General features: G+C 41.8%; 1 protein-coding gene across 1 annotated transcript in view; it reads left to right on the top strand.

The window, feature by feature from the left end:
- The window catches only part of EBF1 (EBF transcription factor 1), a 424741-nt gene that overhangs the window by 34588 nt on the left and 376616 nt on the right, over positions 1-13537 (top strand). The window contains exons 7-9 of the mRNA XM_039245352.1: positions 1795-1951; positions 2492-2555; positions 3178-3233. Coding sequence (XP_039101283.1) covers positions 1795-1951; positions 2492-2555; positions 3178-3233 — 277 coding nt within the window. The remainder of the gene's footprint in view (positions 1-1794; positions 1952-2491; positions 2556-3177; positions 3234-13537) is intronic.

Here is a 13537-nt window from a genome sequence, read left to right as displayed (position 1 = left end):
ACTGTTTTCATTTCGTTTTAAGCCAGAAGAGGCGTCTCACCAGCACGGATGTTGGATATCTGTGCTTTTTACGTGATTGCTCTTTCTTTCCCGGCCGGTTGTCTCTCTTTCTTTTTTTCCTTCTTTCCTTCCTTCTTGTCTTTCCTCTTTCTTTTCTTTCTCTTTTCTATCTTTTCCTACTTTCTTCCCTTCCCTTTTTCTTTCTTTCCTCTTCTTTCTTCCCTCCTTTCTAAACTTTTTTTCCTTCTCTCTTTTCCTTCCTTTTTCTTTCCTCCCTTTTTCCACTCCCTTTTTTCTTTTCTTCCTTCTTTCTTTACTTTTCTTTTCCCTCCTTACCTCTCTTCCTTCCGCCCTCCCTTTCTTCATTCCTTCCTTCCTCTTCTTTCTTCACTCCTCCCTCCTCTCTCCTCTTCTCATTCCCTCACCTCCCTGTCTCTCCTCTTTGCCCTCTCCACGTCTCCCCAGAACCTTCTCCTAGTTCTCCAACCCTGTTCTCCCTCCCTCTTTCACTTTTCTCGGTCCACCGATGGATCGGCAGCTCCCAACTTTAATTCTGACGTCTCCTAAAAGTCTTCCCCACCCTCTGGCACCACGGCCGCCTTTCAGCCCCTCTCCCGCTCTGGGCTCCTGGGATGCTACGCTGTGTGGCCTGGAGGCATTGGCCTTGGAGACTGACCTGGGGGAACTTTTCTGGGCACTCTTATCATCCTTTAGGAGGACGCCTGGTCCCAAGTGAGAAATGGCCTTTTTTTCCCCCAGACCACCAGCTGGGCTGGGGGGAGTAGGAGGTTTGGCGGACCCCGCGAGGGCGGAAGGGGAGAAAGGAAGATGACTAATGACCTCATCCTCATCTTCACCGGGCCGGGGACAAGTGTCTGCAACACTGTTCCCATCCCCGCTGAGTACAAGGATGGGGGTGGTTAGCAGTGAGAGTGAGTTGGGTGGTAACTGAGCTGGAAGCGAAAGAGTGTGTGGTGTGTGTGTGTGTGTGTGTGTGTGAGCGCGCCCTTGTGTTGGGCTGGTCGGGCTGTCACTGGCCTCCAGCGCCCTTGGCACCCGAGCCTCCGGTGCCCCCGCGGGCGCGCTCAGCCGGCAGCCCTGGTCCATAGGATTTCTGGAATGAGTGTGAGGATTTTTGTGGAACAGCGAAACTTTGTCAGGACGAGTCTTTTATTAAAACACCCCCAGCTCCCGGTTCCACAGCAACCACCCCTGACAGCTCTGAGCTGCCCCCCTCAGAGCCTTTTTCTCACACGCTTTATCTGGGGAGGGGGCGTGCGGTGTTCTGAGGCTGGGCGCCGTTTCCTGGAGGCCGAGTCTGTTCCCCAGCCTTCCTCACCTGCCCTCGAGGCTGAGGCGGGCGATTCGCGAGGCTGGCGGGGACCGGTTCCCATGCCTCCCCCTCTCCAAGTTGTAAACTAGCAGCTGTATTCCGCGAACGCGGGTTCGCTGCGTCCACCTCCACTTCTCTTCCTTCCCACGCAGCGCGCGTCAGGTCGGAGTGAAGGCGTGCAGGGTTTTATCTCCCGCGCAAAACCCAAGCGAAACTTTCCCGGCTCTTCGGCGAGTTCGGGGGCGCGCCTTGTGCTTGGCGGGACGGCGGGACACGCGAGAGCACGCGTGTCCCGTCGCCGGGTGGGCCCCGGGCGCCGGAGGGGGCGCGTAGGGCGCCCACCAGGTGCTCTGGGGGGCAGAGGAGGTTGGTGCTTGCGGGCTCGCGCGTGTGTCAAGGGTGACAAAGGGTCGCGCGTCGATGTCCCGCTTAGCCGTCTAACTCTGCGTCTTTGGCCGCAGCGGGGTGGGTCTGGCCCGGGCTCACTTTGAGAAGCAGCCGCCTTCCAATCTGCGGAAATCCAACTTCTTCCACTTCGTCCTGGCCCTCTACGACAGACAGGGCCAGCCCGTGGAGATCGAGAGGACAGCCTTTGTGGGGTTCGTGGAGAAGGAAAAAGTAAGTGGGCGCAGCGCCGCTGCCCCTCGGCCCGACCGGGGAGCAGGCCCAGCCGCCTCGGGAGGCGCTCTCCCCGGCGAGTGCAAAAGCATCCATAACACACTCCTGAGCGGGGTCCCCCAAGCCACTTCCCGTCCTGGGTGAACCCGGGCTCCTCATCCATGAGGTTCTGCTCCAAAAAAGTTCGCGCGCAGCCCCAGGGCTGCAGAGAGGCGAGCCCGGCTTCGCACTCCAGAGTCGAGGGCGCCTGGGATGAACCCGCCCTCAAATGGCGCGACCACGCGCGGCTCCTGCCTCTGCTGACCCAGGCCCGAGCCCCCAAACCCCACGGAATTTTCTGGAAGGGAAGAGGGAGCAGTAAGGGTCGGGAGGGCGGCAGAGGGATCACAGTTGGCCGCAATTTCTGCTGCTCCTGGGCCTGTCCGGTTCCCCAGCCGGGGGTCCCTTCTTCGGGAAAGTTGCCTCGAAGTCGGTCAACTCGCTCACGCCGACCTCTCTCCTGCGTCTCTTGTTGTGTCTTTGCGTCCCGCTGCAACCCAGGAAGCCAACAGCGAAAAGACCAATAACGGGATTCATTACCGGCTCCAGCTCCTCTACAGCAATGGTGAGGCTCGGGTCGGGTCGGCGCCGGCACCCCGGGGCCCTGGGTGAGGGCAGGGGGCGCAGGAAGACCAGGCGGACCAGAGCCCTGCGCACACTCCGTGGTCCGCGGTCCCCGGGGTAACCCGGCCTCTCCTAAGTTTCGCCTGAGGAGGTTTCACCCAGGAAGGCCCTGAGTGGCCGGAGGGCGGCCGTGGCGGGCTCGCGCTTACCTGGGGCCAGGTGTGGAGCCCTGGCCCTCACAGGGCCAATTCCTTTCTTCCTTCCATTCCCAAGGGAGGCTTAGCCCAGACTCCAGGCCCTAAGTCCTTGGGCTCAGGGAGCTACAGCAATCATGGCCTTGCTCCCAGAGGCCTTGCGCGCAGAGGGGCTCCCAGCTAGAGAAAGGAGAGTAGCCAGGTGGGGGTCCCACCCCATTCTTAGCTGCTGTGCTTGGGGACTGGCCCCTCTCTGGACACTGGGGAAGATGGGGGGGGTGGGTGTTGTCCTGTTTGGGCTTCTCTAGGAGATTAGGCGTTGCACACGCCTTGGAGCCCCATTCTTTGTTGTTTGTTTGTTTGTTTAGCGGCGGATCATCTCTCACTGAATTTTCCTTCATTCCCCACTCCCCTTCCCCTCTCCCCCAGGGATAAGGACAGAACAGGATTTCTACGTGCGCCTCATTGACTCCATGACAAAACAAGTAAGTTTCTTAATTTCGCGCCGCAGGGTGACTCTAGCGCCTCGAAATTTGGGGAAGTCAAGAGGCTGGCTACTCCTTAGCGCGGGGTCTGGGACTCGAACTCTCAACCCCAGGGCGGACCTCAGACCACGCTCTCAGAGCAGCCTTGCAAGTGCTGATTACACACTAACGCCTGCCGCGTGGGGAAGGTGGCTCGAAGGCTCCTTCCCATCAAGGGAAACCCAGGCCTTGTGCATTAAGACCACAGGGTGCTGAGTGGGGAGAGTAAGTGCTGAACTTCCTTTGACCCGGCGAAGGAGCCCCAGGGGGCGCAAAAGGTGCCCAGGGACCCTGGTGTAGAGTGGGCTGAACTTGTGAGGTACAAACCATCCGGGCCTCTCCAGGGAAGTAATGGTTAGGGATGTGGGGGGAGGGGGCAGGAGGGAGGGGAAGCTGGGTAGCTTACTCAGTAATGGCGAGGTGAGCTGAGACCAGAGATGACCCACTCTACAGATTTTTTTTTTTTTTTTTCTGAAAAGGAGGTTGTGGTAGTAGTACTGTTGGAAGAGGGAGCAACAATTGTTAGAGAATATTTTGCAAAATTCCTCCTGCTTTTGCCTCCAAATTTGGCAAGAAGCCAGGCAGCGTGAGTGAGCTTGTGGTCTTAAAGGTACACAGACGGCATATTCTGAAACTCCCCAACACGCGGGTGTCAAGCAGTATACATTAAGGTTGAGTTATGGTTTAAAAGATACAATTATGAGCCGAGTCAGAAAAGAGGCCTGACATTTTAATGAGGCACAGGAGTCTTTTTTTTTTTTTTTTTAAATTTTAAGAAAAAGTTTAGTTTCAGAATTAAGTAGCTGGTTAGGTAGTTGGAGGACTTAGTGACAAGAAAGAAGCCAGCTTTACTGGGTGGGGGAAAGAAATTACAACAAAGAGAAAAGTTATCCATTGTGTACCAGCCACTAATTTAATAAGAAGAATAAAACTTATTTACTTGATAGCGATTTTAAAATATTCCCTTTAAAGAAGGCGGGTGATCTTCCTTTCATAGATACTGACTTGGAAGTTTTCAAATTAGGGCATACATGCATATTTAAAAATTGTTTTTAGATAAGCATGGCTTCATTATGTTGTACAAAATGCACATTCATAACGTGTTGGATGTTTTAAAATCTACTCAGCAAGAACTTTTCATTAATAGCTAACTTTGATTATTAGTCTCATAGTCTCATATTTCATTGTGAACCAGGTAAAAGATATGAGGGTATGAAATGTAGTTTTAACAATAATACATAAAACCTATTGAAAAAATATTTTAAGTAATTTGCCTAAAATATTTGACTTTCTTGAAGATTTATTTAATTCTTTGTTGATTGGTCAGAGTAAATTCACATTTGTACTTTTAGTCTTGTTCTTATTTTCTTTACTCATTTTGATTATTGTATAGGATAATTCCCTTTCATTTGGACACATTGTATTTTGTTAGCTAAAAATTTTTTTTGTCCTGCCAAGCAGAAAGACAAAAGCCTGATTTCAGTAACATTTTTTCTTTTGCTGTATTAAAACAAAAATGGAGTTTTTTTTTTTTTTTAAATTGTCTTTGTTACAATACATATCTTTTCCTGCCATTCTCATCAGAGGAAAGAAAAGGTGGGGGGAGGGGACAGTATGAACTCTAATACATATTCCATATGTATTTATAAGAATTTACTTTTTAAAAGATAACAAATCTGCACAAACCTGTCTGCTTGTGCAAATGGGCCACTTAAATATTACATTATAGGCAGCACTGTGAAATGAACAATTTTAAGGAGTGCAGAATTGGGACCTGTTTGGAGTGATTAACTGTTTTCAAAACTTTATTTTAGACCCCTTAAACAAAAAATGCCACCAAGAATTGATTTTCCCGTTATGAAATGAACTGACTACACAGTCTTGTATGGTGGGAAAATAATCTTGATTTTTCTAAAGCAATACATCAAATATCATTTTACTAACAAGGTCATAGAGCTTAAAAACTACAGCTTGGGGCATTCTTTGACTGCATGGTATTATAAATTCTGTGATTTGGGGGTGAGGAGCATTTTTAATAATAACAGGTATGAGAGAAAGTAATTTGCCATAATATGACATCTCACTGAAAGTTAAAATTATAAATGTATACAATTATGCATTTTGGTGGGGAGTGACCTGAAAAAGGTGTAAATATTTATCTGAATTTATTCCAAAAATATCAAGAGAAAGTGATTTTTTTTTTTTTTTTGAGGTATACCTGTTTGCTTTCATAGTAATTGTCTAATGCCTTCTGGGTAGCTTTCACTTTGAAAGGCAATCCCTGACCATTATCTGTTGGTTGGTTTGTTGATTATGCTCTGTAAGAGTTGGGAAGTAGGTTAGCTCCTTGTATACATAGTTAATACAATAATCTTCAAAAAGAGTTCAGTGTGAAGAAGCATAACTTTTCTTGTCTGTGATGTAATTATATTTTAGCCTTGATGAGTAAAACAGCAGATTCTCATCTAGCTTGAAACTATTCTATGATAATTAACTACCACGTCTGATTTAAAATTTCTTAAATTTTTAAATTTTAGTTAAATACGCAGTGACTTGTTCAATCAGAAGTAAGGCTTGACATAAGCTGACTGAGTACATGGTTACAATTTTTTTCCCCTTGTGAAATTCTTCCAGACAGACTCAGGATTTTGATATTTAGAGTACAGAATGGGATAATTTCAGTGACAGAATGAGTTCTAGTAACATCATACATTTTGGAGGGAATACCTAACCACAGTTCAAGTGTCTTCTCTTAGCTGCTTGTTTGTAACATTTTTATATCAGAGATGCAGCTTTTTGTGTGTGATGTCTTATCTTTGACTTGCAAGTTGGGGTTAAAACTCAAAGGGAATCTTTGGCAAGCAAAATGCAAAACTAGCTGTGCACTCTATATTTTCATACAATGTTCTTGAACTTGGGTGGAGTTAGCAGCATTGAAGTCAAACAGAAATGTACTCAATCAACCAAGATGTATTAGTATGACACAGTATTTCACACCTTTTCAAAGTGTCTCATTACACTATTTTGGGTAGTGACTCTTAATTTTGGACTCAACTGGGAAAGATGAAGTTTTATTACAAGTGAATGTATAAGGATCTGAGCCCCCTTATCCCCATGCCTTTCTCATAAAACACAAAGGATGTAATGATATTTAAAAAATTCATCCACCAACTAGAAAATAAGAGGTTTGCTTTTGGGAAGGGTTGTTCAAAACCAAGTTTAGCTGGACTAAAAATAGGTTGTTTTTGTGTCATTGCTGTTTTTGGTATTCCATTAGTGAGCATGCAAAAAGGACTGTAGGATCCAGAAGTTTATGGCTATTGCATTCAGAAACAATATCTACTACAGAAGCTCAAATGAACCCAGTGGGGGAGGTCTGAGGCTTAATGTGGCTGATTTCAGATTTTCATGTAGTATTTGAAATAGAATTACGTTATGTGATTGGCTTGGTGAGTTAACATTAAATAGTTTAAAACAAAAAGTCTTTAACTTCTCTTCCCTCCTACCATCTTGCTTTAAAAAAAAGTGACATTTTTGTAATTCATACAACGAGTACCCAATTCCATAAGGCAATCAAAAACTAAATACTCTTGCCCCCAGACAGAAGCTCTTTTTTCGAAAGGGGAAAATGATAGTCACATTATCTTTGTCATGTATGGATTTAAAGGGAGGTGATGTAGTAAGGGGACCCTAAAAAGGTCCTATCATAGTGGGAAGTCCAAAGTACAATAATCAGAAATGCTGTCATATTTATCTTACAAGCTAATCTTCTTTATATATTTCTTTTGATGTTCCCAGTACTTTAAGTTATCGATGCAAGTGCATTTTTCCCTATTGATTGTTTCATTATATCCTGCCACAGCTACGCAGATTTGATTAACCACCCTTTCAGTTCATGGTTCTTCATTGGTAGATAAACACATTTTTAGTATATCAATAAGTTCCAAAGGAATTCACAGGCCAGCAGAAACGTTCTTTCATACATTTGGGGAAACAAACAAGCACAAAAAAGACAGGGCAACTTTATAGTCAGAAGCCATATTTCAGCAGCTTTCTCTCTCCTTTGGTAACATGTCAAAAATGCAGGTGATTTAAATTTCCTTGCACATAGAGGAATGAAGAAGTTTGGAATTTTTATGCATGATCAGGACCTGTGTTTGGGGAAAATGTAAACTCATCACAGTGGAAAATGTGTTGTTTGGAGTCTGGGGGTGAAAACAAAGCTGATGGTTTTGGAGAGATTGCCGGAGCCAGATGGCCTAGTACTTCCCCAGTCTGGCGGTCCAACTGCTCCCTCCTGGATAATATACAGCCATTTGTTCAGGGATATTTACGCTAGAGCTGTTTCCATGTGAATGTTTGAACAGCATTAAAAACGAACATATTAGTAGCGATGCATTTATCGAACTCATACGACTACACCGATAGTCTGTTCTTAGGTTTTACTTGTACTGGTGACAGGAGTGTTTGGATGTTGGTGAATTGTTTATATAGTTGTTGAGCAAGAATGATTTGGTCTCAATGAGTAATTAAAATATGTAAGCGTTTGGAACCAAACTAATGGAAATAATGATAGCACCTACCTGGAAGCTCTGTTGTGAGAATTCATACATGCAAAATGCTTCGAATAGTGACTGGCACATATTAAGTGCTTAATAAATTAGCTGCTTTTATTATTTTGTTATTATTATTATTGTCCCACTGGGTTGACAAAGCCAGCTGTATCTACTAATATCGATGTAAATGTAGTTATCATATGAGTGAAATATCTCTTATTACTGTTAGAAAAAGAGGTATAATATGGGGTTGTTAGAATGATTCAATTTTTACCTCAGTGCTTAAGTAATATAAGGGATTTTATTTCTTTGAGACATTAAAGATGTATTCTAAAGCTAACTGCTTTGGATACACATTCTCTTTTTATTCAGGGCTGTGATGTAACTGAACAGTATACTGAATATGATATCATTCCTTTGCAACTTTCCTAATTCAGTTTTGAAAACAGGTCTGCTTAGCTGCTGAGCTGAAATTACATCTTTATAATTTGTTCACCAGTAGCCAAGCTGCTAATTGAAGCAAAATAATTTTTTACTTTATCCCACTATTAATGTTGGATTGCTGTTTGACACAATTGTTTATGAAATGTCAGATTTGTAGTGTTTCCTTTGGCACAGGTTAATTTTTAACTAAGGCTCTTTCACCTACTGGAAATTTCTGGGATCACTTAAGCTAGCACTTTTTTTTTTTTTTTAATAACAAGTAATATAACTTGGTGGTCGAATGTAATGATTAATAGTACAGTACACTGATATTATAGGTGTTCATATTATTTTTTGATTAGTTCCAATTCTTGGTAATTTGCTACCAAAGGCTTGTTGACAGTCGGTATTTAGAAGACGTTTTACTTCTGGTTGAAGGAGGTACTTTGTACATTCATGAACTTATTCTTGAAGGTGACAAATTAGGGTTGGCCTTTATTTTGTATGTAGAAAAAGAAGTAACATATTTTCAAGGTTACTATTTTTACATAAAAGGAAAATTAAGAGTTTGGGTTAGTTATGGATAACCCACCTTTCTTTCCCTTTCTCTCTTTCCCTCTTTTTTGTTTCCTTCCTTCCTTCCTTCCTTCCTTCCTTCCTTCCTTCCTTCCTTCCTTCCTTCCTTCCTTCCTTCCTTCCTTCCTTCTTTTTCTCTAATGATGAGAAGCTTCCTATTATTTGATTGTAAACCAAAAATGTCTCTTAATGAAAACATTTGCTCCTCAAACCCTTTTGGATTTTGAGGAACCAAAGTCAAAAGTATTTTCCTCACCCTCTTTCCTTTGGCATTGAACACAAAGAGTTAAAACTATTAAAAAAGTAAACAAAGAAAAGCCGCACTCAATTCTCTGTATTTCCTTTGGCATACTATTGAAGTGTGATCCTGGTGCATGTTCACTATGTATCTTTCGTTTCACTGTGTGGTCTTTATCCATAGTAAGTTTCAATTAACTTTTAAGGCCCAGTGATATTTTGGGAAAGCCGGGATGAACCACACTTCACAAAATGCCGCCTAAAATAGTGGCAACTGAGGCAGAATTTTCCTCTACTGATTGATTTATTCCTTTGCAAAGATGATATAGGTGAATTTATAATTGGGCATTTGAAATTGATGGCATTTTATTCACTCACAGTAAAACTTCCAGTACTGCTGTTGTATAAGGCTATGAAGGTTTAACGATTCCTATTTTTTGTTCACTAAAAAATATTCTGGAAAAAACCCTCAACCTGAAAATTAATGGAGTGTTAAAAATAATTTGCTATTTTCTTTCTGCTTATTAGAAGAGGACATGAAGAGAAGGGAGGTCGGTATATCAGAAAGCTGAATCGGGTCCACATGGGTCACTTTTGACAACTTCTTTATCAGTTTTCCCAGGTTTTTAAAGTTGAGATGAAGTTAGTGCTGTTATTTCTTTTGCTTTTCTTCCTGTGCAAGTATTCCTGTCACCTTCAGGGATTTACTTGCCATGGGAAGGATTATGGTCTGTATTGTTTTCTACTTGATAATTGTATTTTTTATTTCTTAAGTTAAAACCTGGACTTGCTTTGCCATCAATTTATTTATTGAAATAATATATTTTGTATACTTTCTCTCCCCCTCCTGCCCATGTCTGTTAACAGGCCTCAGGTCTGTACTCCTGATAAACACATTGATTTATTTAAATCACTGTTGTCTTTGTCGTTCTCACAGCAGACTACCTTCCTCACAGTGAGCAGACGCATGATTTACTGTGGAGGATGAAAATAAGCCTTCTTCTTGGTGTCCCATTGTCTGGGCCCTAAACCAGCTGTCTATTAAAATGGTTTCACTTAAAATAGTCAATGCCGTTTATATGCTTCTGTGATCTCCCAGCTGATCCAGGCTCAGGGAGCTTTATTCACACCCCACAGAGGCACATATTTAAATTAGTAAGAAAAGCAGAAACTTCTAAGTTGGTATTAGAAGATCCTTTTCCTTTTAGGCTTAAAGTCTGGGTTTGCTGAACTGTGAACCCATCTTTACGGTATATGAAATGTAGATGGTAGAGAGTCGATGTGTGGCTGTCAGCTGTGTGTGTACGCTGGAGGGAGAGCTTGGTGGCATTTTTAAAAGATCTATTTGTTGACACGCTGCTTCAGAGATATTCAGCAAAATAAATGTATCATATTTTCCCATTTTGGATCTCATCAGAATGTTGATTTCTTGGCCCATATCTTTCGTGTGTGTGTGTGTGTGTGTGTGTGTGTGTGTGTGTGTATTTTAAGAAGCTTTTTCAGTAACAAAAACTGCATAGGTCAGGTAAGAGGTAGGTCTGCCTGTGACTGAGTTCCACTCTGTAACTGATTCTGTTCTACTAAGCTTCTAGTTCACTGTACTTACAAGGTTTTAATTCCACTTCATAGGAGAATGAAGAGACTCCCTCTTTCTCTTGCTTTTATTTCAGAAGTCACAGTAGTACTTCTTTCTCTGCGTTGATGTGCTGAAAAATATTGTTCTGTTGAGGCCTCAAAAAGAGAGACAGCAGAGACTTCATACTTCTACCCCTCCCTGGAGTGCTTAACTATTTCTGAGCAAATGCAAACTCATGCTTTTATATGCTTTTTTTATATGCTTGACTTAGAGAAAGATTCTCCATTTTGATTGTGCTTGCCAGAAGCAAAGTGGCAGTTTGGCATTTGATAAAGAGATGTATTACAGAGGCCCTGGGCCTTCAGCAAATGATGTTCAGTCACTAAAGATAAAAACACAGGCTCCCTGGGCATCCACAGACCATCTACTGTTTGGGGGAGTTGGGAACGTATCTGTATTGCAGCATGTCTTTCATTGAGTATCATCATGGATCCACTGATTTCAGTGGAACCAGCAGCCTCAACAAAAATAATATTGGTATCATCTAGAAAGAATCAAAATGAGAAGGTCTGATGTAACTGTTACACATTCCTCTTAAAGAAACCATTTTTTTGTTAAACAGGAGGGAAAACCCTACAATATCTGTGAATATATTTACCAAGTTACTTGTATTAGTTTAGAATGACAAAAAAACTGAAGTTGAAATGGAGGTTATTAAGTATATTAAGAGAACATCCAAAACGTGGTGGTAATCGGATGCCATAGAAATGCATGATTAGAATTGTTTAGCATCATATTTGAGACCTAATCATTTATTTACAGTGTTTCTTTGATTTTAGCAGTGACTGCAGTAAATAAAGCAGGCAGATACAAGTTCTGGTTTTCAAAATGCTTTTGATTTACTTAACACATTTTCTTGACTAAAGCAGCTTCTTGGGCATTTGAAAAGGTCTGTTAGGAAAACAGGAAAGAATCATCAGTGTATGCTAAAACTAGTGGATGAAAATTTTAGACATAATATGATATTACCGTAGTGTAGATTCTCTCTCCATAAGACAGTTATGAATTACATAAGATGAGGTAGTAACTTCACAGTGGGGAAATCTGGCTGAGGGCCTCTGGTGAATGGCAGGCACTACCTTAACCAAACGGTCAGTTTACCATACCATTTGGTTTACTGTGCAGTTTATTGTATCATTACAGTAATAGAACTAGTTGGCAGTGTGATTTGATACACTGAGAAGAACTCAGAATCCCATCTTTGGTATTCTGGCCTTGAATTGTGTAACTTTACTCTAGATCTGAGGAAACGTCAGACAAATCCAAACTGAAGATATTCTACAAAAGAACTGGCTTATATTCTTTAACAATGTCAATATCATGAAATACAGACTCAGGAATGTTCTGTTTTAAAGGAGACATGGCAACTGAATGCAATGATTGGTATTTTACTGTTTTTTTTTTTTTTTCTGTGAGAGACATTATTGTGTAATTGGTGAATCTCAATAAAGTGTTTAGATTAGATTATTGTATTGTATCAGTGCTAATTTTCTGATTCAGATAATTGCACTGTGGTTATGGAAAAGAATTCTTTATTTTAAGGAAATACAAACTGAAGTATTTAGGTATGTCTCCAGTTTATTTATACATGGGTCAGAAAAAAATTGAAAAGAATAGGCAGATTTAGTGAAGTGTAAACATTTGAGAAATCTGGTTAAAGACTATCTTGTAATTCTTTATATATTCTTGCAACTTTCCTGTCAGTCTAAAATTATGTCAAAATAAAACATTAAAAAATACAGGGTGATGGTGGGCTAACCATAAAGAAGGGTTTTGATGGGCCAATGGTACAGAAAGTTTTTCTCCTTATACAGGTACTTTTCCTCATGTTTTTATTTGTTGTTGCAATTTTTGTTCTGTAATGGAGTTAGATATCACACCCAGAGCCTGCTCTAGGCTCTGCACATACTGTGTCTTAAGCTGCCTCCATCATTTACAGGTTCTGAAAATACCAGGCTTATAAACAAAGCACATTAGAGCCAACTACAAGTTAATTACTGCAGCATCTATATGTCCTGAATAAGGATAGTCTCTGGTTAATTTAAGTAGTTTTGTCACCAAGAAATCGAGAGTTATCTGAATGTGTGAAAGTAATTTTATTAATAATCTGAAGCTGTGTTATGTTAGTATTATGCAGTGATACAGTGTTAAGTTAGCGAATATGTATCCTGATGTAGGCATTGCTCTACCAATAGCTGTGTTTTTCTTTGGCCCAGGTATTCTCATGTAGATCTTCCAGGGAGCTACCCTGTCAGGGAAACTTCATGGTGATTTTAAGCAAAATGTTTGTATGCACATTACTGAAAACAGACAAAGACATATTGGCTGATGAGATGACTTGGAATCCAAATTTTGGGAGTCAGATGTAATTCTTCTCAGTTGAGGGAGATAACTCTATGGCTTAAGCCCACACACACAGCATATGCCTGCGAGTATTACTGTTTGGGTGGGTGTACGCCCTGGGGAGCACATGTTTTCAGCCTGTAGGCGGAAGGAAGGATTTTCCCTGATAGATGAATCATCTCAAAGAAGACACAGTTAGTGAACGGACTCATTAACCATACCCCCACTTGTTTTCTGCTACTCATCTCTGGAACACTACATGTTGGCATTAGAAATAGTAAAATGAGGTGACAAATACATATTTAAAAACCAAATCCACATGCTTTTCTATATTTTAAATCACTAGTATTCCAATCTGCTAAACCTTCCAAGTTTTTCCTCCTCATTGATTAGATTTATTTTATTATGGATTGAAAGGAGAATTGTGGTTGTCTTGACAACAGAAGTTCATCTCACATGCTGATCCAAAGGTGTGCGTCTTAATAATGTCATTG

Source organism: Hyaena hyaena, unplaced genomic scaffold (genome assembly GCF_003009895.1).
Source record: "Hyaena hyaena isolate Hyena2069 unplaced genomic scaffold, ASM300989v1 scaffold_253, whole genome shotgun sequence".
NCBI lineage: Eukaryota > Metazoa > Chordata > Mammalia > Carnivora > Hyaenidae > Hyaena > Hyaena hyaena.
This window is presented reverse-complemented; position numbering and strand designations above follow the sequence as displayed.